Source organism: Mobula birostris, chromosome 10 (genome assembly GCF_030028105.1).
Source record: "Mobula birostris isolate sMobBir1 chromosome 10, sMobBir1.hap1, whole genome shotgun sequence".
Taxonomy (NCBI): Eukaryota; Metazoa; Chordata; class Chondrichthyes; order Myliobatiformes; family Myliobatidae; genus Mobula; species Mobula birostris.
In genome coordinates this window covers 126229440-126255393 of record NC_092379.1, presented here as the reverse complement: position 1 = coordinate 126255393, position 25954 = coordinate 126229440, and the positions used below count along the sequence as shown (strand labels likewise).

Sequence of the window (25954 nt, the reverse complement as noted above, 5' to 3'; positions counted from 1 at the left end):
GCAGCTTTACTGGAGTCGTCATAGACACGGGATGCTATTTAGTCTATTATATCTGAGATGGTTGCTTGAAGGACTAGTTTTATAATACTGATACATGTTTATGAATCTATTACATTAGGATGGCTAGCTTCTGCCCTTTTTTTTTTTACCTTAGTTTAGATTTTTATCTCCAAGTATCAAGCAACTTACATTTAGAAGTACTTATGACACCAATTTCCAGCACCATTTTGCGTTGAACTTTTCAGATCCTGACAAGCACCCTGGTGAAAATATTCTCACCCTCCTTTAGATCTATTGTCAGTCATGTTTCTAACAATATTCTACTCATCCTGAAAACCCCTGTAAGACCAGCTTGTAACCTCCAAGGGGAACTGCACTAATTTTTCCAACCTCTATCAACCCCAGAAATAGACCTTAAGACATAGGAGCAGAATTAGGCCATTCAGCCCATCGATCTTGCTGCACATGGTTGATTTCCCTTTCAAACCCATTCTCCACCATCTTCTTGTATCTTTTGACACCCTTTATTAATTAAGAACCTTTCAACCTCCATTTTTAACATGCCCAGAGACTTGGTCTCCATGAATTCCACAGGTTCACCCTCTGGCTAAAGAAATTCTACTTCATCTCTGTTCTGAAATACCCTGGTATATTTCCTCTGTACCTTCTCTAAAGTCCGTAGTCGTCCTGATGTGCAGACCCCAGAATTTTTAACAGTACAATAATCCAGCCAATGATTTCTAATACTGTAGATTAATCATTCTGCTTTTACAATGTGTGCCTCCATTTATAAGTGCTAGCTAAGCACAAGGTGTTTTTAAACATTTGAACAACAAGCCCTAGCAGCAGTCAGCCTTTGTCACTTTCGACATAAACCTAGCCCCTCTGAACGCCGGAAAGAGACAGGTTTGATACCATTCTGTAAAGCTCATTAAAGTGGAGACTCATTGATTTGAAGTCATTGTACTTCCAAATGCAATGGCTGATTGAGACACATAACTCTCATAGGTTCCCAACAAAAGTTTTATCAAGCAATTGAAAAAGATCGGTAATTCTTGGCAGCAATTGTATAAGGGTTTCATGTGAGGACGCCAGGGGCAAAGATGCGTTAGTAATAATGCATAAACAGAGATTATGGTTTCCTACCTTTTAGACCAGGGAGCCCTAATTCACCAGGCAGCCCAGGACGACCAGGCTGTCCATCAGAACCCTGTGAAAAAAATCATGTGATATGAAAAAAAATTGTACACAGTGCTCTAATTATTCCTGTGTTATGTCTGTATAGTTAACATTCAGGAAGAATGCTTAATCTCCCCACTTAATCATTAAATCTGATTTCTGAACTGTGGGGAGGTGGGGGTGGTGATCTGACTCCTGATCCTCTGGAAAGGAGTTTGAAGCTGGGAGAAAATTCTGAATCTAAATAATCCAAAGTGATCACAAGATCACAAGACAAAGGAGCAAAAGTAGGCCATTCGGCCCATCAAGTCTGCTCCGCAACTCCCCCCTGCGCTAAACTATTCTCCCATCTAGTTCCAATTTCCGGCTTTTTCCCCATATCCCTTGATACCCTGACTAATTAGATACCTATCAATCTCCTCCTTAAACACCCTCAATGATCGGGCCTCCACAGCTGTATGTGGCAACAAATTCCACAAATCCACGACCCTCTGGCTAAAAAAAATTTCTCCTCATCTCTGTCTTAACTGGGCACCCTGTAATTCTAAATCTGTGGCCTCTTGTCCTGGACGTACCCACCAAGGGAAACAGCCTTTCCACATCTACTCTGTCCAACCCTTTCAACATTTGCGTGAGCTTTGGCTACCAGATGGGTGTCTGGTCCCTATCCAGTGCGACAGCTAATGCCCAACACTAGTGGGTAGAGCTGCTGCCTCACAGTTCTGAGACGTGGGTTTGATCCTGACCTCTGCCATTGTGTGTATGGATGTGTGTGCTTGTGTGGAGATTAAAGATAAAGATTAGCTTGGGCAGCACTGTAGCATAGTGGCTAGCTTTACAGCACCAGCAATCAGCAATCCGGGTTCAAGTCTTGAGACTGATTATAAGGAGTTTGTATGTTATCTCTGTGGCCCCATGTGGGCTGGCTTCGGATGCTCTGGTTTCTTCCCACATCTCAAAGACATACGGGTTAGCGTTAGTAAAGTTACCCACTCTGGTTCAGCAGCCTGTTGGTTGTAGTGTAATGACTGTTCCAGAAACTGATGATATGGGACCTAAGGCTCCTGTGTCTCCTGCCGAGACTCCTCAATGACCCCAGTGCTACTGGATCACAGAAAAAGTAAGGAATATTCTTGAAGCTTTGGAAAATATCAGAATTCAGCAACGGATGACCTAAAGCATCGATATAGAAAGTAAAAGTAGGATGCAAAAGTATTACAGACTGTAAAAGGTAATAAAAAAAGAATTAAAGTTGGTGTGGGTCTTTGGCAGACAGAAATGGGAATAAGTACATTGGATAGTTGAGAAATGGCAAAGGAAATGAACAAATATTTTGTGTCTATCTTCAGTGAGGCAGCAGTCAGCTCACCTGTCTCATAGGATAAGAAAGCCAGGTTCTATCATTACTCTTGATTGTGTCTAATTCAGCCTTGCATGTTCTCCCTATCACTGTGTTGGTTTCCTTTAGATGCTCTGATTTTCACCCACATTGGGAAGACATTTCACAACCTTTTTCCCATGGTAGAAATGTCAAGTACTAGTGGACACGTCACCTAAAACTTTGACTAACTTCTGTAAGTGTGTGGTGGAGGGTATATTGACTGGCCGCATCACAGCCTGGTATGCAAACCAATGTTCTTGAATAGAAAAACCTACAGAAAAGTAGAGGTACAGCCCAGTCCATGACAGGCAAGGCTCTCCCTCCCACTGAGCATGTCTACAAGGTGCGCTGTCATAGGAAAGCAGCATCAATCATCAAGATCCCCACCATCCAGGCCATGCTCTCTTCTCACTGCTGCCATCAGGAAGGAGGAAAAGGAGCCCCAGGTCCTACATCACCAGGTTCAGGAACAGTTATCTCCCCACAAACATCAGGCTCATGAACCAGAAGGAGTAACTTCACATACCCTAACATTGAACTGGTTCCAGAACCTATAGACTCATTTTCTCAATATTTATTGCTTTTTTTTTGTTTTTTTTCCTCTTTTTGTATTTGAATAGTTTGTTGATTTTGCTGTGTCTGTCTTTGTTGTGTCTGTTTTTTTCATTAATCCTACTGTGTTTCTTTGTATTTACTATGAATGCCCACAAGAAAATGAATCTCATGTTAGCATATGATGGCATATAGATACTTCGATAATAAATTTACTTTGAACTTTGTTAACATGCATTCATGGTGAAAGGAGTAAATCTTAAAGGAGATGTGAGGGACAGTTTTTTTTAACACAGAGAATGGCAGCCGTCTCTGATGGACGACCTGAGGAAGTGGTGAGTGGTGTTTAAGAGCTTTATAAATATATGCATGATCACGCATGCAGTGGAGGCAGAAGAGAATTTGAAACAAGAAGGCCCTGTGTGCTGTACCATTCGACGTTTTGTGTTGTCTATATGCTGGTTTGTCAGATAATTAACTACAGTAAATTTCTGTTAGTGTGGATAGGATGCGAGGAGGATGGAGACTAAGAGAGGAGCTGATGGAAACATGAAAGTGAACATGGAAGCACTGTTCAAGGTAAATTTATTATCAAAGTTATGCACAGTGCATGCTACCACACACTACCTTGAGATTAATTTTCTTGTAGATATTTACGGGGGGGAAAGAAATACAATAGAATACAATAAAAAAAACTATATACACAAACAGACTGACAAACACTATCTGATATTGACAGGTGATTGATGGTTAGTGCAGGCCCACTGGACTGAGTAGTGTACTTACATGCAAATGAAGACAATAAGCATCCTAGAAAACAACGGAGAACTACAGATCTACAGTGAATAAACAGCTTAACGAAATTAGTAGTTGTTAATGAGTCCCCAGGACAAGCTACATCCTACAGTTTTGGAAGATGGTGTTGACACTGTCTGTCATCTTCCAAAGTAACATCGACTCCAAAACGGTTCTAACAGATTGGCATTTGGTAAATAGAACTGCATTATTGAAAAAAGGAGAGAGAAAACAGGACTAATAGGTCAGTTAGGTATCATATAAGAAAACTAACAGTACATTTGCACTTACTGCATGGGGACTTGATAACAAGAATTTTAAAAAATCTTGTTCCAATTATACAGGGACCTGATAAGATAGCTTCTGGAATATTATGGTCTCTACCAAAGGAAGGAAAGACTTGTGTCAGATTGATATTGCCACAGGCAATCACTACTTCTACTGCAGCTCCATAAAGCATATTGGGCTTGTACTTGTTTGACAGACAGGTGCAAAGAAATGATGTACGGGCATCAAAACTCTTACCTTTTCTCCCACCATTCCAGGGAATCCAAAAATGCCGCTGAAGCCTTTTGGCCCTGGTAGTCCCGGTGCTCCAGGAGAACCTGGGATCCCAAAATCCCCAGGTTTTCCTTTCTCACGGCCAGGGAGACCTCTCAGTCCTGGCAAGCCCGGAGAACCTGAAGGTCCTGGAAAGCCCCTATCCCCTATGGAAAGACAAATATAGAAACATTAAAATTAATTCTTCAGGTTGAGATTAGCTCTTGGGTCCCAATGGATCCAAATTGGCCACAAAATCACACTCACTAAAAGCTTTCTTTGAATTTTTGTTGATTTGGCTTTCACCCCATTGGTTTTACCTCAGCACAGAAGATCATTAGTGTTCATAATCATTTATACTCAATAAGATTGTGCCCACAACTTCTTGCACTGCTTGAAGGACATGTGTTTGACTTTAATTGTTTACAACCAGAAAATGGTGTCTTCAGTTACATTTATAAAACCTCAAAAGCTGTAATATATTAACAGCCAAGTTTCTGTTCAGATTTCTGCCAAGCAACAGCATAATGATTTTCTTATATCATATGTACGGGTTCATGACTGGTATTTTTATGAGTCTGACAGCAAAATTTATTTGAAATTATATCTTAAAGTCCTAATAACAGATTGAGTTATTTTGATCCAATCAATATATTATTGTTGAATTTAAAAGTCACTGTTTTACAGATTAAATTAAATGTGAGTTATTGAAACAGAATCAATTTGTCAATTTTAATTGTAATAATAGAATTTGCAACTAGTTTTCAATTTGTATAATTTCTTAGAGATCAAATATAATGAATATTTGATTGCTATCAAAACATTCAATAATCTTAGGCTACGTCCACACTACGCCGGATAATTTTGAAAACGAAGCTCTTTCTCTTCGTTTTGACCCTCTGTCCACACTAAAATGGCGTTTTCATCCCCCAAAAACGGAGATTTTCAGAAATGATCTCCAGAGTGAATAAATCTGAAAACACCTAATATCCGTTGCAGTGGTACGGGGTAACCGGAGCTGTCATGACGTGCCGGAACAAATGGCGGCAGCGTGGCATTTCATTGTTTTCTTCTTCTTCTTCTTCTTATTGTTCTTATTACTACTTTATTGTTGCCAAACAATTGCTACCAGAGTGTACAATCATCACAGCGATATTTGATTCTGCGCTTCGCAGAACCTAACAATTTCAGAACAGACGGCAACGAGACTGAAGCCAGAAGTTAGAAATGTAGTCACCAAATACTTTGACCCATAGCTTACTGAATAAATAAGTATCCTCACTTTGCCCTGTTTTCTGTCCTTGCTTGTATGAAGGTGGTTTACCTATTTATGCAAGTACTTCTGTGACAATAGATGTGTAACGACCTAATGTAACATTATATGGAAATACAAGCTAACACTGATGCAGACATGTTTTATGCATTTAACAAGGTGCTTTATTAATCAACAGAGTTAGTCAATTTTTCAATGTTCGTCGTCAGCTGGGTCATACTGTCCGTGAACTCCCTGTTGGTTGCCTCCATACGCTCCAGTATTTGTTTTTTATCAGTTTTAAATCCTCCTGCACGAGAGCCAAGAGCAATTCCTTTTAAGTTTTTCTACTCTGTAACTGGACAAACGCACACCAAGTATATTGTTTCCTCTTCGCTTGTTTTCTGTGTCCTCTGCGCATGCCCAGTAGGAGGAGATTTGCCCAAATATCCGTCTAATGTGGACAGAGATATTTTGAAAAACGCTTAGTGTGGACGCCTATCGTTTTTACTCGAAACTGGCATTTTCAAAATTATCCAGCGTAGTGGGATGTAGCCTTAGTACCAATCTGGTGTCCACACCCAGCTCTGATTAGCCAATGTAATTACCACATAATCCTCACCACCTATTTCAATGGACCAGGTCATCAGCACTCAATCAACTCTCCCTCCTCTCCCTACCAACATAATCATGTTTTATCCCAGAGCAGTGGTCAATACCAGCAGTCTTGCATTGCCATTTGCTCAAGAGATGAAGATTGAAATCTTGCTGGTTACTATGTTTGGATCATAAACACTGAGCCAACATTCTTATTACGTATCTGGAGCTATGCCCTGATGTGGGTTTCAGTGAAAAAGGTTTGGATGAAAGTACAAAGGTCTGAAATATTGACTCAATTTCACTTTTTTCAAATGCGTTTTTAATCCCTTTCAATATTTCCAGCACTTTCTCGTTTTATTTCCATGAATGAGGAACTGATTGTAACACTAATGGTAAACGCATCCACTCTCCCTACCCCAGATGAACAGCATATTTATGCCCTTGTCCTATTCATCAATAAACCATCCCAAACACCGTGTATTAGCCTAAGAACTAAGTACAGCTCACATGATAACCAAAGGATTTGGTCATTATCAGCTCACCAATTGCTGTTACACCGATTTCTCCATGTTTGTGCATCAAGCAACTGTAACATGTCACAAGGCAGACAGTATCAAGCCCTCAAGTGGACACTGCTATTGGTCAGTGGTCAACAAGACTTGCTGATCAGTTAATCTGTCAGACAAGTGAGGATCTGGATATTAAAAATATGCAGATACTAGAAATCTGAAGTAACAGTAAATGGTGGAAGAAACTCTCAGCAGGTCAGGCAGCGTCTGTGGAAAGAGAAATAGTTGGCATTTCAATGCAGCACGGATACAGACCTTTCAACCCAACAAGCCCATGCCAACAATGGTGTCCATCCAGCCAGTCCCAATTTCCTGTGTTCAGCACGTATCTCTCTAAGCCCTGCCCCTGCAGTACCTTTCCAGGAGCTCCTTAAATTATACTATTGTACCTGGCTTAGCCTTCTGTATACTGTACTGCCACTCTCTGTGTGAAAAAGCTGTCCCAATTCCATTTTAAATCTTTCCCCTCTCTGTCTTTAGTTTTGGATTCCAATAACTTGGGGAAAGACAGCCACCATTATTTATGCCTCTCATGATTTTATAAATCTCTAATAAGTCACCCTTGCGCCCTAAAGAATAAGGACATAGCCCGGCCTACCTCTCTCTATAACTCGCTTCCTCTAGTCCTGGCAACATTCTCGAAAATCTCCTCCGTTCCCTTAGCCCCCATTGGCATGTTGAAGGCCATGTGAAAAACACCAGGTATGACCAGGGGTTTGTATTTTACAGCGATAGTTTAAAAATTTCCCAACAATCGTGGCAAGGAATTATCCAACCATTGCTATAAACTGAATTAAATTTGCAGTAAATTCTTGCCCACTGCTATTCATGGATCCGGCATTCTTATGCAAATAAATTTTATTTGATTTATTAAGCATTTTTTTTGCTGTGATTTACAGTATATTAATATTGCTTAACCTTAAAATATCAAATTACATTGAAAGATTGCTATTTAAAAGGGCAAGGAGTTAACATACTGCCTGGAAGTTTATTTAAAAGTTCACACAGAGAACACTAATGCGTGATGTATAGTAATTATTTTTGAGTAATTTTTCTTCAACTAGCATATTCATGCAACTGACACCCCCTTCATTCCCATTAATGCCAGATTAATAGCATATTGACTGGAAATTCCTGATCTCATTGTCAGAATGGTTATTGTCTACGCATGAGAAGCTTGTTAAGATTGAATACATTCACCTCCTCTTGCTCCATCTTTCAACCTGGCCTTCCAACCAATAAATGCTAAAACTTGCAGGATATTTGGGTCAGGCTGGTTCATGAGAGAGATAGCCAAGATGGACAAAACTTCAACATTCCCATCACACCTGCCTAATAAAAAATGTTTAGTAACTGTAATAAATATCTTGGTACCTCATTTAGTGGTAGCAAATGCTACTCAATTTAATTTATCAAGTAGGAGCAATATGCTTTGGTTGTTTATGGACTGGTCAGTAATTGGGTCATGACTGCTTTCCGCCTCCATATGGGGTATGTACAGCAGGAAGGAACAGACATGGCATATGAGCCAGATAGCTGAAGAACTCTAATCCAGTAGTCTTATTTGTGGTTATTGGTTGAAGATCACACCAAATACATCATTGTGCCACTCAGGATTTCAAAATTGTACGCAGCCTGCCAAAACATTAAAAAGTCCTAAGGCATGAGCGCAGAGAAGTTCTTCACATCCGGCGACTTGGAAGCCAAATTTCTCAGATTTAAGACAAGGAACCGAACATTTTTAGCTACTTTCTATCTGTGGAAATGAAAAACATAATTCCAAACATGTAGCAAATTCAGATGTCTATTCTTAAACCATACATCATCAAAGGCAGGTTGGCACATTGCCCTTGTATAGTCTGTCAAGAGAGTAAAATAACTTTTTTGATCACATGCTCCTGATTCAAAACTCTGCCTGCTGAGAGTTCATGTGGAGAAGCTGAAGACAGAGCCTATGACTTCCCCTTCATTAAAATTGAAAAGTGGCATCCCAGATGCATGCAGTTTCCAAGAGAAAGTTATGGAAAACTCAAAATAAAATGTAATCAGATATATTCTAAGGGTGATGTTTGAGCACCCCCACCCCACCCCAGGAGCAATGATCCCATGCAATACTCCTGCAGATGACCTGAGCCAATACTTCTTTCTTGCATGAAAACCAGACCTGGCTCATGTCCAGTTTGACACTGCATCTCTGGCCCAGCAGCCTCAGGTCCTTAGTCCAAAGTCTGAAGACACTGTATCTTTGCTCTACTGATAATGTGGATGACGATGAATTACTTAAGGTTGTGTTTCAATGTGATGACACCCCTCATCTTCTACACTGGTCCTGTTTGTAAACTATTTCCAGTCCCTCTTATGTTGTGGAAAGGGAAGACACGTAGCTTGGCAAGAGAGGAAGGAGAACGCGCAGGCTAAATTTGATCCTGGTGATTGAGGCAGGCCTGTGGACTTCAGTGTTCTTCGGTACATCCACCCCTACCCGAATCCTACCTCACCAGCAAAAGGCCACCAATAATTATTTGGGTTATTGATGAAATATTGTTTCTAAACTTTTCTGTGGTAACAAAGAAACAAAAGTACTTTCCAACTTGTACTACAGTGTTGCAGCACTAGATTTGCCCCACATTCAATCTGTCTCCTCTATCCTGAAATTCCCTCAGTGTCTCCGCCTCCAGATGACACAGCAAGATCCAACAGATTCCCCTGGTGATGTGATTCAGACCTGGGGCCCAGCTCTGGGTTTCCTCCTGCCTCTCTGTGTGCCCTGTCACTTATGTGCACGGCACGCCAAAGATGAACTAATAATCAACTTGTGGGCAGAACTGTGGTGTAGTGGTTAGCATTACAGCACCAGCTGTAAGATTGGGGATGGAATCTGCCACTGTCAGTAAGGAGTTTGTACGTTCTCCCCATGACCGTGTGGGTTTCCTTTGGCTGCTCCGGTTTTCTGCCACAATCCAAAGCTGGGACAGTTAGAGTTTGTAAGTTAGGGGCACACTGTGTTGTCGCTGGTGTGTGGTGACATTTTCAGGCGCCCGACCAATCCTAACAGATAGGATTAGACTCAAATGATGCATTTTAGTATATGTTTCAATGTACACGTGCAAAATAAAGCTAATATTTCTTTCTTTCTGCGGCAGATACTCAGAAATAGGCTCATTCCTCAAACTCCTTGATCAAAACCCACTCTGACTTCAAATGCAGAAACAATACCTCTAGGGCCAGGGAAACCTGGAACTCCAGGGCTGCCAGGGTTGCCCGGTGGTGCAGATATTGGGAATTCTACAAAATATGGTATTCCAGGTGGTCCTCTGTTGCCTCTATCACCTAAAGAAAAATGACAAATTTTAATAATAATTAAGCCAACATTAAACTGATTCATACATTGCCCAGTTCATTAGAAATGTCTAATACCAAGTGTTTGGTTGATAGATTTCTTACCTCAGAATCAAAAGCTCCTTGGTTCAAATCACATTTCAAAAACTATTAGACAAAACAGGTAGCCTTACATTTTAGTGCAGCGCTGAGGATGTGCCCCTTTGTAAGAAGTTGAGGCTTTTGGGTGAAATATTAATTAACATCCTTTCAAGCAGACACAAGAGATTTCATAGAACTATTCCTGAAAATGAAAAGCAAGTTTTCGCTGGCATGGTTTGGCAAATATTTATCCCTCAATAAACTGCCATAATTATCTGCCCATTATCACATTGCCCTGTTTGTGGGAGCATACTGTGCACATATTGGCTGCAGTAACCCCTACATAACATAAACACAAGGGCCACTTTATTAGGTACTCTTGTATACCTGCTCATTAATGCAAATATCTAATCAGCCAATTATGTGGCAACAATTCAATGCACAAAAGCATACAGATATGGTCAAGAGGTTCAGTTGCTGATCAGACCAAACATCAGAAGGGGCAAGAAATGTGATGGAGGGGGAGAGGGAGGGGGAGCAGCCATATGTCTTGGTGCATATTGGTACCAATGACATGGGACGGAAAAGCATTCAGGTCCTGAAAAAAGAATTTAGAGAGCGAGGTAGAAAGCTGAGAAGCAGGACCTCCCAGGTAGTAATTTCTGGATTGCTGCCTGTGCCACACGCCGGCGAGGGTAGAAACAGGATGATTTGGCAGATAAATGCATTGCTGAGAAGCTGGTGCAGGGGGCAGGGCTTCAGGTTCTTGGATCATTGGGATCTCTCTGGGGGAGGTATGACCTGTTCAAAAGTGACGGGTTGCACCTGAACCTGAGGGGCACCAATATTCTTGTGGGCAAGTTTGTTAGAGCTGTTGGGGAGGGTACAAAATAATTTGGCAGGGGAGTGAGAACCGGAGTGAAGAGACTCAGGAAAGGACGGATGGTAAAAAAGTAAAGATAGCATGCAGTCAGATTGTCAGGAGGGGCAGGTAGGTGATGGGACTTAGTTGCAGCCAACAGGCTGAGTATCAAATCATTAGGGATGTAGAATCAGAAAGGATAGCAAATACGGTACTCAGTAAGTTGTATCTAAATGTGCATAGTATAAGAAATAAGGTGGATGATCTTGTTGCAATATTACATATTGCCAGGCATGATGTTGTGGCCATCACTGAATCGTGGCTGTAGTTGGGAGCTGAATGACCAAGGTTACATGTTATATCGGAGGCATAGGAAGGTAGGCAGAGGGGATGGAGTGGCTCTACTGGTAAAGAATGGCATCAAATCAGTAGAAAGATGGGACATAGGATTGGAAGATGTTGAATCCTTGTGGGTTGAGTTAAGAAACTGCAAAGTAAAAGGACATTGATGACAGTTATATACAGGTCTCCGAACAGTGGCTGGGGGGTGGATTACAGGTTACAAAAGGAGATAGAAAAGGCAAGTCAAAAGGGTAATGTTATGGTAGACATGGGAGATTTTAACATGCAGGTTGATTGGGAAAATCAGGTTGGTAATGGATCTCAGGAGAGTGAGTTTGTAGAATGCCTAAGAGATGGCTTTTTAGAGCAGTTTGTCGTCAAGCCTACTAGGGAATCAGCTATACTGGATTGGGTGTTATGTAATGAACTGCAGGCAATTAGGGAGCTTAAGGCAAAGGAACTCTTAGGAACCAATGATCACGATAGGATTGTGTTCAACTTGAAATTTGATAGAGAAAAAGTGAAGTCTGATATAGCAGTATTTCAGTGGAGTAAGGGAAATTACAGTGGTATCAGAGAGGAGTTGGCCAAAGTAAATTGGAAGGAGCTGCTGGCAGGGATGTCAGCAGAGCAGCAATGGAGTGCGTTTCTGGGAAAAATGAGGAAGGTGCAGGACATGTGTATTCCAAAGATGAAGAAATACTTAAGTGGTAAAATAGTACAACTGTGGCTGACAAAGGAAGTCAAAGCTATTGTAAAAACAAAAGAAAGGACTTACAACAAAGCAAAATTAGTGGGAAGATAGAGGATTGGGAAGTTTTTAAAAACCTACAGAGAGCAACTTAAAAAATCATTGGAAGGGGAAAGATGAAATATGAAAGCAAGCTGGCAAATAATATCAAAGTGGATAGTAAAAGTTTTTTCAAGTACATTAAAAATAAAAGGGAAAGGAAAGTGGAAATAGGATCGTTAGAAAACGAGGCAGGAGAAATAATAATGGGGGATAAGGAGAAAAGAGGTGATGCTGAGGCTTTATAAGGCACTGGTGAGGCCTCACCTTGAGCATTGTGAACAGTTTTTGGCCCCTCATCTTAGAAAAGATGTGTCGGCATTAGAAAGGGTCCAGATGAGTTTCACAAGGATGACGCAAGGAATGGGTGTGTTATCATATGAGGAACGTTTAATGGCTCTGGGTCTGTACTCACTGGAATTCAGAAGGATGGGGGGGGTTCTCATTGAAACCTTTCAAATGTTGAAAAGCCTAGGCAGAGTAGATGTGGAAAGGATGTTTCCCATGGTGGGAGAGTCTAGGATAGAGGGGCACATTTAAAAACAGAGATGTGAAGAAATTTCTTTAGCCAAATGGTGGTGAATTTGTGGAATTTGTTGCCACATGCAGCTGTGGAGGCCAGGTCGTTGGGTGTATTTAAGGCAGAGATTGATAGGTTCTTGATTGGACACGGCATCAAAGGTTACGGGAAGAAGGCTGAGAACTGTGGTTGAAGAGGAGAGAGAGCAGCGCGCCGCACGTGCGCAGCCCTCAGGTGAAAATGATATCATATTCGTTAAATAGGGGCTGTGGACAATTCTGATTTGATGGAGACAGACGTGAAAGCACAGAGGAACATCTGGAGAAATTTCTGAAACGCCTGTTCGCTGCTATTACTGCGCGATTGTGAATCTTCCGCAGGGAAGGCCTCAAAATCCCCAGCTTTGCCTGTTGTTGGCGACCGAGATTGAGTTTGAATCGTTCAGACAGAGATGGTGCTCGGTACTCGGTGTGGAGAGCTGATCGGAGGCTCGAAGTTTTCGGATGACTCAGAGTCGGACTGTGGTCGGCATGGCAGGGAGAGTTTTTCTTCCTTCTCCCGTCTGTGTGAGATGTGGAACATTTGAGAGACTTTGAACTTTTTACTGTGCTCATGGACTTCTTCATCAATTTATGGTATTGTTGCACTGTTGTAACTATATGTTATAATTATGTGGTTTTGTTAGTTTTTTCAGTCTTGGTCTGTCTGTGTTTTGTGATATCACACCGGAGGAAACATTGTATCATTTCTTAATGCATGCATTACTAAATGACAGTAAAAGAGGACTGCGTGTCTTCATAATCTAAAAAAAAGGATTAGCCATGATTAAATGGCGGAGCAGACTCAATGGGACAGATGGGCTGATTCTGTTCCTATGTCTTATGGTCTTATGGTGCTCTAAGTGACTTTGACTGTGGAGTGTTTGTTGGTACCACGCAGGGTGGTTTGAGTATCGCAGAAACTGTTGACCTCCTCGGATTTTCACACACAACTGTCTCTAGAGTTTGGTGCGAGAGCCAAAAAAAGTATTCAGTGAGAGGCAGTTCTGTGGGGTGAAAATCGTTTGCTAATGAGAGAGATCAGAGGAGAATGGCCAGACTGGTTCAAGCTAACATGAAGGCGACAGTAAGTCAAATAACCACGTGTCACAACAGCGGTGTGCAGGAGAACATTTCCAAATGCACAGCACATCAAACCTTGAAGTGACACACACAAAATGCTGGAGGAACTCAGCAGGCCTGGTAGCATCTATAGAAAAGAGTAACCAGTCAATGTTTAGGGCCAGGACCCTTCATCAGACCTCTTAATGTCCAGGAATATTAAAGTCGATGGGCTGCAGTAGCAGAGGACCACAAGTATACTCTCAGTGGCACTTTATTAGGTATAGGAAGTATCTAATGAAGTGGCCACCGAGTTTAGTCGCTGCAGTGCCTACATTGCTTCAAAAGTGACATGAAATGTGTGGTAAAAACGGAAGCCTTCCAGTTTCCTTACACTGCACTCGAATGAATGGCTGCAGCACAGGAGGAGATCATACAACTCAACTGGGTTCACAGTGTTTCTATGCAAGAATAAGGAAATTAATTTGCACCTTTATAAAACTCTTGCTGGGCAACATCGGCATTCAGTTCATGTCACCCCATTGCAGGACAATATGGAAGATTTTTAGAGAGGTTTATCAGGATGCGGATGGATTAGAAGTCATGCGCCATAGGTGAGGTTGTCAAATTTGGATTATTTTTCCTGGAATGACAAAGGCTAAGGGGAGATCTGGTAGAAGTCTACTGGAATTGACAGCTGGTAATTTTTTTTCTATGGTTGAAAAGTCTAATACTAGAGGGCAAGTATTCAAGTTGAAAAGGAGATGTGTGAGACAAGTTGTTCCATTGTTTAAGAAAGGCTCTAAGAGTAAGATGGGAAATTACGGGCCAGTCAATCTGATGTCAGTCATGGGTAAGTTATTGGAAGGTTCTAAGTATTTGGATAGACAGGGCCTTACTTGGATAGTCAACATTGGTTTGTGTGTGGTTAGTCATGTCTAACCAATCTTACAGAACTTTTCAAGAAGGCTGTGAGCAAGTTTGATGAATGAAAGGCAGTAGATGTTGTCTACATGCACTTTAGGAAGGCCTTGCACAAAGATGCATCTGAGAGGCTGCTCCCTGCATTAGGGTTACAGTTGGTATTCAGGATGGAGTAAATTGGGTACAATATTGGCTTGGTAGGAGAGGCCAAAGAGTGGAGTAGATGACTGGATGCCTGTAACTAGTGGTACGCCACAAGGATTGGTCCTGGGGCTGTTAATGATAATGTGGTAAACTGGATCAGCAATTTGCAGATATCACCAACATTGGGGACACAGTACACAGCAAGGAAGGCAGATGGAATTTAATGTAGATAAGCGTGATGTGTTACACTTTGGGAGGTCAAACCAGGATAGGATTTACATGGTGATTGGTAGGGCACTAAGGAGTGCAGTAGAACAAAGGGATCTGGGAATGTAGATCCATGATTCCTTGAAAGTATTATCACAGGTAGATTGGGTCATAAAGAGCTTTTGGCACATTGGCCTCTCAGAGCACTAAGAACAGGAATTAGGATATTATGCCAAAGTTGTAAGAGACAACAGGAAAGATGCTAATAAGCTTGACAGAGTGCAAGGAAATTAACAAGGATGTTGCTGAATGGAGGACATGAGTTATAGGGAAAGGTTGCACATGATAGGACTTTATTTCCAGAAGTGCATGGAAATGAAGGGAGATCTTTCAGAAATACATAGAATTATGAGAATAAACTGACTAGATAAATACATGCACTTTTTTCCACTGAGGTTCAGAGATTAGACTAGGCGTCATAGCTTCAGGGTGAAAGGCGAAATATTTAAGGGGAGCCTGAGGGGAAACTTCTTCACTCAGGGTGATTGCAAGAGCGGAATGAACTATCAGTGGTGGGCTATGGTTCGGGAGCAGTAGATGGGACTAGGTGAAATAAAACAGGTCAGCCTGGACTAGATAGAATGAAGAGACTCAAACTGCCTTACCGCTTCCAACAAACTATGCACAGATATGTTGCTACTTCTCACGTTTCTACTGAAATGGAACACCTTTCTCAGCATTAAATTCCATCTGTTACATAACCACCGTCCAAGCAGCCTGAAGTCTATTACTTTCCCAATATTTATGGCTCCAGATTTTGTGCCATCAGATCATTTGGAAATTGACCTACACATCTGAATCATTCATGTATTTCAATTGCAGCAGTGGTTCAGGTATCAACCCTAAAGGAACACCACTGACTACTTCCCTCCTGTCCAAAAAAAACTTTTCATAACAGTGCTTTGCTTCTTGTTAATCAGTCAATTTTCTACCCAAACTGCAACAGTTCATTTTATTCCATAGCTTTCAGTCTTGATATCTTGTCAAGATGCCTTCAGGAAGTTCACATTAACACCTACCGCATTTCCCTCATCGTTGGCCTGCTTTGTTCTTTCATCAAAGGGCTATTAACTAAGTCTGATAACACTGTCTTTGGAAAAAAGCATGCTGGCTTTGATTAATCAATCCAGAAGTAAATCACTATGACAATCACATTTTGTTATGAGATGCTTTGGAAGCTGCACAACCATCTGTTGCTGTAAAATAAATTGTGATACACCTGACATGTAGCACTGAGGAATCAATCAGAATACTCATTCACTCAAAAGTAGGAATGAAGTGATAGACTTTCATGTAATTTATTGAGTTCATGCACTTCTTGCCATGGGATAGGTTGAGCTAGCCAGGGCTTTTTTCTTTGAAGTGAATGAGTGTGAGAGATGACTTGATAGAGCTGCACAAGATGATAAGAGGCACAGATCATGTGGATAGTCAGAGACCTTTTCCCATGGTGGAAGTGGCTAAAATGAAGAGGCACAATTTTAAGGTGATTGGAGGAAAGAATGAGGGAGATGTTGGAGGTGATTTTTTTATATACCAAGGGTGTGGAGCAGCCTGCCATGGATGGCGGTAGAGTCAGAATCATTGGGGGCACTTAAGAAAGTCTTAGATAGGATGAAAGAAAAATGGAGGGATATGTAGGAGGGAAGGATTTGATTTGTTTAAAAGGTCCGCACAATATTGTGGGCTGAAGGGCCTGGACTATGCTAAGTATGTTCCGCATATTCAAAAGCATTGATTCTTGCTTGAGGGTGGATTTGTTCATTCTCTATTGTGTAAGACATTGCTGAGGCCAAATTTGAAATAACGTGTTTGCCATGGTCACCTTGCATTGGAAAGATGCCATTACTCTAGAAAGAGCACTGAGGAGATTTATTACTATGTTGCCTGGACTCAAGTTTTTAAGTAACCTTTAAAGTGTCGGGACTTTTTCATTGGAGTGTTGGATAATTAGGGATGATCTTACAGAGATATAAAAAACCATAAGGGGCATGGGCAAGTTGAACAGTCACAGTATATTCCCCAGGATTAGGGAATCGAGTGCATAGATTTAAGGTGAGTGGAAAAGATGTAATAGGAACTTCAGGAGCCACTTTTTCACACAGAGAATGATTAGTATATGGAATGATCTCTCAGAGTGGTTGAGGCAGGTACGTTAACAACAATTAAAAGGCACTTGGACAGATAGAGGTTCAGAGGGATAGAGGCAAATGTGGGCAAAAGTGAGCTGAGATAGGAATCTTTGTTGGCATGGAGCAGATGGGCTGAAGACCCCATCTCCATGCCTATGACTTTATTAGACACCAGCAAGGCAGGTGTGTGTAGCACACACATAGTTTCATCGTTTTGTTTTATTAATGTAAATAAAACTGGCAAGGATCCTGGTACTTGTCATTCAAGGATTTCACATTTGCCTTCCTAAACAATCTAAATAGATCTGCATTGATGACTTTAATATGAGTGTAGACATTGGACTGGTGGGACAGATGTGAGAACCGGGCAATGTGAGCTACAAAATGACGTCTCCATGTCAAGGAAGATTTAATTCTTGGCTCACCTGCCAGAATTTTGCTAACAGATGGGAACACAAGATTGGTCTTATAGAGGAAGAGGGTTTCAGGAGGGCCTCTTGAATAAAGGACAGGAGAGGTGTAGGCAGCCTGGAGCAAGGGGGATTCTAAACTTTCCACATCGGGTCATTAGTGATTGGTCTACATATTTAAATGGGTCCAGCAGATAAATGACCGAATTGTCAGGAGAGAGCTAGACTTCAGTGCAGAGCTCATTTAGAAGACTTTCAGTGATTTCTCCTGGATTTGCAGGTGAAAAATGTTGGGGTATCTACACCTTCGCTATGATCTTAGTGAATAGCAGAGCCGCCTCATTGAACCAGCACTGGAATAGGCCCTTCAACCCACAATATCTGTGCTAACCGTTTGCCAGATTAAACTAATTATAGTTTTCCTGAATATGTTCCATATGCCAGCAGAAGAACTGGTCACTGACTTCAGGAAAAGGGACTACAGTTACATGCACTACAGTTTAGATCAGTGGTGTTGAGGTTGAGATGGTTGAGAGCTTCAAGTCCCTAGGAGTCAGTATCCTATCCTGGTCCTACCATGTAGACACCATGGCCAAGAGAGCTCACCTATGCCTCTATGTCCAGCAAGGGGCTGAAGAAATTTGGCATGTTCCCTTTGACCCTCATCAATGTTCATCCACGCACCACAGAAAGGATCTGATCTGGAAGAATCTCGTGTCATGGCTTGCTGTAGCAACTGCTGCCTCTGTGATCACAATATCTGCAGGGATTTGTACACACACCTTCAGGGTGAAGATACAAAGGCCTGAAAGCACATACCATGAGGGTCAAGAACAGCTTCTATCTGCTGTTACAAGACAATAATATGGTCCTGTAGTAAAATGGGACAGACTGTAGTACAATGGGATCTACATCATTACGGCCTTGCATCTTATTGTCTGCCTGTGCTGTACTTTCTCTTTGACTGTAACACTTGATTCTGCGTTTAATTTTCCTTCTGTTATCTCACCACTAATGAAATCATCTGTATGGAGGGGATTCAAGACAAAATTTTCACTGCACTTTGGCACATATGACAATAATAAACCTATTTACTAATTTATCTCTCCATTTCATGTGAAGTCATGTGCCTGTTATATGCATTTGAAACCCATGTATGATATTTGCTTCTAACAGCTCCCAGCTGCACATTCCAGACACCCAGCACTATGTGCGCAAATAAAAAGCATGCCCTGTGCATCCTCCTTAATTTCCCCCTCATCTTAAACTGCATCTTCTAGCATTTTGAATTTCCTTCCTGAGACTGAGGCTCTGATTATTTACCCTATCTGTGCCTAAAAGTTTATATATTTCTGTCAAGTTACTCCTCAGTTTCTGATGCTCCAGAACAAACAATCCAAGTTTGTGCAAACTTCTTCGAGCTAATGCTGTCTAATCCAGGCAACATCCTGGTGAACCTCTTGTGCACTCTCTCCAAAGGCTCTATATGCTTCCTGTAATACAGCACCAGAGCTGCACACAATGGCCAGAAATACAAGTGTTCTATTCCCTCTCCAAACGCAACTTGGCTATTTGAAGTACAGCGGACTCCAGTTAATTGGGACATACCACGACCAGAACATTTTCGCCCAATTATGTGGCTGCCCCAATTAGCAGATGTTTCATGGAAATAGTTAAAAATGTATAAAAAAGACAAACTACCATTTAACTGAGTAACAAAGTGTTTTTTTAAATGAAATGTAGAACAAAATAGAACACTAACAATACCACTACAGTATTATAAAACTGTCATTCCTATATGGAGGAATCTGTGTAGCGTGAATACTGTTGCGTTCTTTTGATTGATTGTAAATGAACAGACATCTGCTACAGATAATAGACTGCCATAATACAATGCTGTTGATGATTACATCCTCCAAATCTTCACTTTCATTGTAACATACAAGATGATTGTCAATGCCTTCAAACACTACGTCATTCCTAACTTGTTGATGTAGTAAAATCGTTTCATTTACGCCCCCAGCTGTTTCTGGCATCTTCAAGTCTGAATGCTTGAAACCACAGTAAGCAAAACGGTTCTGACTTGTCTAACCGCATATTTTTCACCAAATGTCACTGACAAAAGTCACTGCTTTTTGAAGACAAACACACACAACTGGCGTTATTTCAAAACTGTTCGCACTAAACGTGTAGTATGTGATGTCTACACAAGTGCTCATGACTGGCGCTAGTTAGAAACTGTTCAACAACAGTCTCCTGCCCCAATTAAGTGGCATAATGTCCCAAATAAATTAAGGGAATCCCAGCTATTTTCCTGATTATTTTTTGTCCTTTAAGAGTTGTCCCAAATAAGTGGCTACCTGATTTACCAATGAACCGGAATCCAGTGTATTACAAAATGCCCTGACGTTTCCCCTCCCCTCCCATTCCCCAACTCACAGACACACTCTCATCCTGCACCAGTCACTTTTCATCTTTTATTGATGCTGTTTCACATATTTATATGACTGCTTGTTGTATTATCAGAGTGCCAGTAATATTATAATATCTCACATAAACTCACACTTTATGTCAAACTGTCAATCTTCAAACCATACTACTGAGGGATTTATACTATATTATTTTGTGACCGTATGTGCTGGATTGTAAATTTTATGTGCTGTGCTGTGCTTTGCACCTTGGCCCCAGAGGAATGATGTTTCATTTAGCTGCATACATGTGTATGGCTGAATGACAATAAACTTGAACGAACTTGAAAAGGAGCACTGCATGGGGAACACTGTTACTGCAGGCATGAGTGATCTGGAAATTCTGTCAGCAGCACGAATGAACCTCATTGGAAAGTCCCATGCCAAATTCCAGTGATGACACAAATTAACTTGGAAGCGGCCGTTATTACACTTCACTCCAGGTAAAGTTAATTTTCAAAAGTGTTATATTAGAAGGGACAGGCAATGCACAGGATCAAAAGAGACTGCAAAGGGTTATAGACTCAGTAAGCTCCATTATGGGTACGAGCCTCTTCACCACCAAGGACATTTTCAAATGCGGTGTCTCACGAAGGTGGCATTCATCACTAAGGACCATCACTGTCCAGGACACACACTCCTCCCCTCATTACTACCATAGGGAGGGACAGGAGACTGAAGACACACACTTTTAGCAACAGCTTCTTCCCCTCTCCCATTAGATTTCTGAATGGTTGACTAACACTGTCCTCAAGTTTCATCTTTCACACTATTTATTCATTTATTAGTTTTGTAATGCACAGGAATTTTTAAGTCTTGCACTGAACTGCTGTCACAAGGTAACAAAGTTCACAACAAACTCTATGTCAGTGATAATAAATCTGATTCTTATTTTGATTATGCAATTGAATTTCTGGAAACCTATTCCTTACACTGGGGGGGCCTATGAACCTCAACCATCAATCAAAGCACCTTCAGCAAAAAAACTTTAAATGATTTAATTCCACAAAATATTGCCGGTGTCCTCCATTTCATTTTGGAAAACCCTAGCAATATGCCAGAAGTTTGAGAGTGTCAGGGGTCAGAAGTGTGTGAATTTCCCATTAATAGGAAAGTTCTTGAGAAACGGAAAGATCTGAAGGTAGATAAGTTACCTGGACAAAATGATGTATACCCCAGGGTTCTGAAAGAGGTGACTTGAGAGATTCTGGAGGCATTAGTAATGGTCTTTCAAGAATCACTAGGTTCTGGAAAACTGGAAAATTGTAAATGTCACTCCACTTTTCAAGAAGGGAGAGAGGCAAAAGAAAGGAAATTATAGGCCAGTTATTCTAACATCAGTGGTTGGGAAGATGTTGGAGTTGATTGTCAAGGATGTGGTTTTGGGGTACTTGGGGCACATGATGAAATAGGCCAAAGTCAGTATAGTTTTCTTAAGGGAAGATATTGCCTGACAAATCTGTTCGTATTCTTTGAAGAAATAGCAAGCAGGATAGACAGAAATAAATTGGTGGATGTTGTATACTTTGATAAGATACCACATATGAAGCTGCTTAATAAGCTAAGAGCCCATGGTATTACAGGAAAAGATAATAGCATGGATAGAGCATTGGCTGATTGGCAGGAGGCAAAGAGTGGGAATAAAGGGAGCCTTTACTAGTCGGCTGCTGGTGACTAGTGCGTTCCACAGGTACTTGTGTTGGGACTGCTTCTTTTTACAGTATATGTCAATGACTTGGATGAATAATTTGATAGCTTTGTGGCCAGGTTTGCGGATGGTATAGAGATAGGCAGAGGGGGCAGGTGGTTTTGAGGAAGCACAGAGGCTACAGAATGATTTAGACAGATTTAGAAAATGGGGCAAAGAACTGGCAGATGGTATTCAGTGTTGGGAAGTGTATGGTCATGCACTTTGGTAGAAGAAATAAAAGCATAGACTATTTTCTAATGGAGAGAAAATTCAGAAATCTGTGTAAAAGGACCTGGGAGTCCTTGGGCAGGATTCCCTAAAGACTAATTTGCAGATTGAGTTGATGATGAGGAAGGCAAATGCAATCTTAGCATTCATTTTGAGAGGACTAGAATATAAAAGCAAGGATGTAATGTTAAAGCTTTATAAAGCACTGATGAGGCCTCAGACGGAGTATTGTGAGCAGTTTTGGGCCGCTTATCTAAGAAAGGACATACTGACATTGGAGAAGATTCAAAAGAGATTCATGAAAATGATTCCAGGATTGAAAGGCTTGTCATATGAAACGCGTTTGATGGCTCTGGGTCTCTACTCACTAGAATACAGAAGAATAAGCGGTGACTTCTTTGAAACCTATTGAATGTTGAATGGCCTATATAGAGTGGATGTGGAGAGGTTGTTTCCTATAGTGGTGGGTGTCTAAGACCAGAGGACACATCCTCAGAAGACAGGGGTAATCTTTTAAAACAGAGATGAGGAGGAATTTCCTAAGCCAGAGAGTGGTGAATCTGTGGTATTTGTTGCCACAGATGGCTGTGGAGGCCAAGCCATTGGGTATACTTAAGTCAGAGGTTCATAGATTCTTGATTAGTCAGGGCATGAAGAGATATGGGGAGAAGGCAGGGGACTGGGGCTGTGAGGCAAAAAGGATCAGCCATGATGAGATGATGGAACAGACTCAATGAATCAAATGGTCTAGTTGTGCTCCTATATCTTATGGTCTAAAATGATTCCTCCCATCAAAAGATCCCTCCCAACCCCACAAGAAGGGGTTTCAATCTACAGTATAATATAGTATTACAGTTGCGAGTTGACATTCACCTTTCTCTCCAGTCCTGCCCGGGGAGCCTGGGTAGCCTGGTCTTCCTGGGCTGCCAGTTTCTCCTTTCCTTCCATCAAATCCAGGCAGGCCTGGAGGGCCTGGCATTCCTGGAAATCCAATCACACCACGGCAACCTCCTTCACCTGCACCAGTTCAAGACATAAAATAATAAGCAACATAATTTTCATGCCGCGCCACACTTAAAGCATCGTAAAGTTATGTCAGTAAAGGTTGAAATCAAAACAACATGATTGCATATTCCTGAACCCTCCAGAATCAGCCAAGTACAAACTGCGGCGATTATTCTCTATCTGTGGTAATTATTCCCTATCTGCTCTGGACATTCCCTATATACCTGTGCTGAAAGTCCAAGAGTTTTTTCACTAATTTTAGTTTTTATGAAGATTTGATTTTAATTTGGTTGGGGAACCTAACAATTATTTAAAATCAGTAAAGCACACCTGGTGAATGGAATCTTCCAGAAAATGTAATCTACCTAGTTATCAGGGCTCTCTTAATCTCCAATTCTCAAGTTGCTCAGAGACAGGGATAAGATCACAAGTGAAGGAGCAAAATGCAGATTTTTTTGCTCATATCTTTCTACAAACCACGTACAATTCTGAGGAGAGCTGAACACCAAAAAGACTTAAAAACATGTAACACATACAAAATGCTGGATGAATTCAGCAAGGCAAGCAGCCTCGAGCATTTTGTAAGCATTGCTCAAGTTTTCCAGCATCTTCAGATTCTCCTGAAGAAAACACGAAGTAGGTTGTGACTTTATTTCCAACCACTGCATCTTATTCACTTTGTATTTTTGAAAAATATAATTTAAAAAATATGTACTTCTGAAGCACCTTATGGTGTCACGGTAGCTTAGCAGTTAGTGTGACACTATTACAGCTCGGGGCATGGTGAAGTTCAAAGTTAAATTCCGGTGCCATTTGTAGGACGTTTGTACGTTCTCTCCATGAATCAGATAGGTTTAATCCGAGTGCTCTCGTTTCCTCCCACAGTCCAAGTAATCCCAGTTGCTAGGTTAATTGGTCATTGTAAATTGTACTGCTAATGTTAAATAGGTATTTTGCTGGGTGGTGCAGATTGTAGCGCCGGAAGGCCCTGTCCCACACTGGATCTCTAAATAAATTATCTTCCAAATTACCTTGTGGGATGACAGCCCAACATTTCCAAGAGGTTTCCATTTTTAAAGACAGGCAATTCCAATGGTCATGATATTCAATGGATCTATGGAATATCTGATCACCTGGCTGTACTTATATTCCCGACGTATAGGATGAGACTGAAGACTGCAGCACCAATTGTGAGGACCAAGAAGGTATGTACAAGGGAAGCACAGGAGCTCTTACAGGACTGCTTTGAATTGGACTGAGCTGTATCAGGGATTCATCTTCGAATTTGGATGAATATGCTGCAGTTGTTCACAACTTCATTAAAATCTATGTGGATGATTGTGTGCCAAAGAAAACTTGCGTACATTCCTAAACCAAAAGCTGTGAATGAACCTGGAGGTTCGTCGTATGCTGAGGGCTAGATCTGTGGCATTTAAATCTGGTGATTCAGGTCTGTATAAGAAAACCAAGTATGACGTAAGGAGAGCTATTTCAGGAGCGAAGAAACAATTCCGAGAGAAGTTGGAGGCAACATTGGATGCATGTCAATTTTGGCAGGGTTTGCAGGACATTACTTCCTACAAAACCAAACCCAATAGCATGAATGCCAGTGATACTTCACTACCAGATGAGCGCAACACCTTCTATGCCCACTTTGAAAGGGAGAATATAATTACAGCTGTGAAGATCCCTGCTGCACCTGCTGACCCTGTGATTTCTGTCTCAGAGGCCGATGTCAGGCTGTCTCTCAAGAAGGTGAACTCCTGCAGGGTGGCAGGCCCTGATGGAGTACCTGGTAGTGCTCTGAAAATATGTGCTTACCATCTGGTGGGAGTATTCAAGGACATTTTCAACCTCTCACTGCTACGTTCAGAAGTTCCCATCTGCTTCTAAAGGGCAACAATTATACCAGTGCCCAAGAGTAGAGTGAGCTGTCTTAAGTGACTATCGTCCAGTAGCACTCACATCTACAGTGATGAATTGCTTTTAGAGGTTGGTCATGACTAGAACCAACTCCTGCCTCAGCAAGGACCTGGACCCACTGCAACTTGCCTATCACCACAACAGGTCTATGGCAGACGCAATCTCAATGGTTCTTCACACAGCCTTAGATCACCTGGACAAAACAAACATCTATGTCAGGATGCAGTTTGTTGATTATAGCTCATAGCTCAGCATTTAGCACCATCATTCCCACAATCCTGATTGATAAGTTACAGAACCCAGGCCTTTGTACCTCCCTCTGCAATTGGATCGTCGACTTCCTAACCGGAAGACCACAGTCTGTGAGGATTGTTGATGATACCTCCTCCTCGCTGACGATCAACACTGGCATACTCGGCGGGGGGGGGGGGGGGGTATGCTTAGCCCAATGCTCCACTCTCTCCATTCCCATGACTGTATGGCTTGATATAGCTCAGAGTCCATCTGTAAGTTTACCGATGATATAACCATTTTTGGCAGAATCTTAAATGGAGATCAGAGGGAGTACAGGAGTGAGATATATCGGCTAGTTGAAAGATGCTGCAGCAACAACCTTGGACTCAACATCAGTAAGACCAAATAGCTGCTTGTGGACTTCAAGAAGGGTAAGATGAAGGAACACGAATCAATCCTCATAATGGGATCAGAAGTGGAGAGAGTGAGCAATTTCAAGTTACTGGGTGTCAAGGTCTGTAGCTCTCACCTGGTCCCAACATGTCAGTGCAGCTATAAAGAAGGCAAGACAGTGGCTACATTTCATTTGGAGTTTGAGGAGATTTGGCTTGTCACCTTAAACTCTAG

General features: G+C 41.5%; 1 protein-coding gene across 5 annotated transcripts in view; it reads right to left on the bottom strand.

The window, feature by feature from the left end:
* The window catches only part of col4a6 (collagen, type IV, alpha 6), a 448523-nt gene that overhangs the window by 34215 nt on the left and 388354 nt on the right, over window positions 1-25954 (bottom strand). For all 5 annotated transcript variants that reach the window (XM_072270937.1, XM_072270936.1, XM_072270938.1 and 2 more), the window contains 4 exons: window positions 23039-23182; window positions 10085-10198; window positions 4433-4614; window positions 1147-1210 (listed from right to left, as the gene is read on the bottom strand). In XM_072270937.1, coding sequence (XP_072127038.1) covers window positions 1147-1210; window positions 4433-4614; window positions 10085-10198; window positions 23039-23182 — 504 coding nt within the window. The remainder of the gene's footprint in view (window positions 1-1146; window positions 1211-4432; window positions 4615-10084; window positions 10199-23038; window positions 23183-25954) is intronic.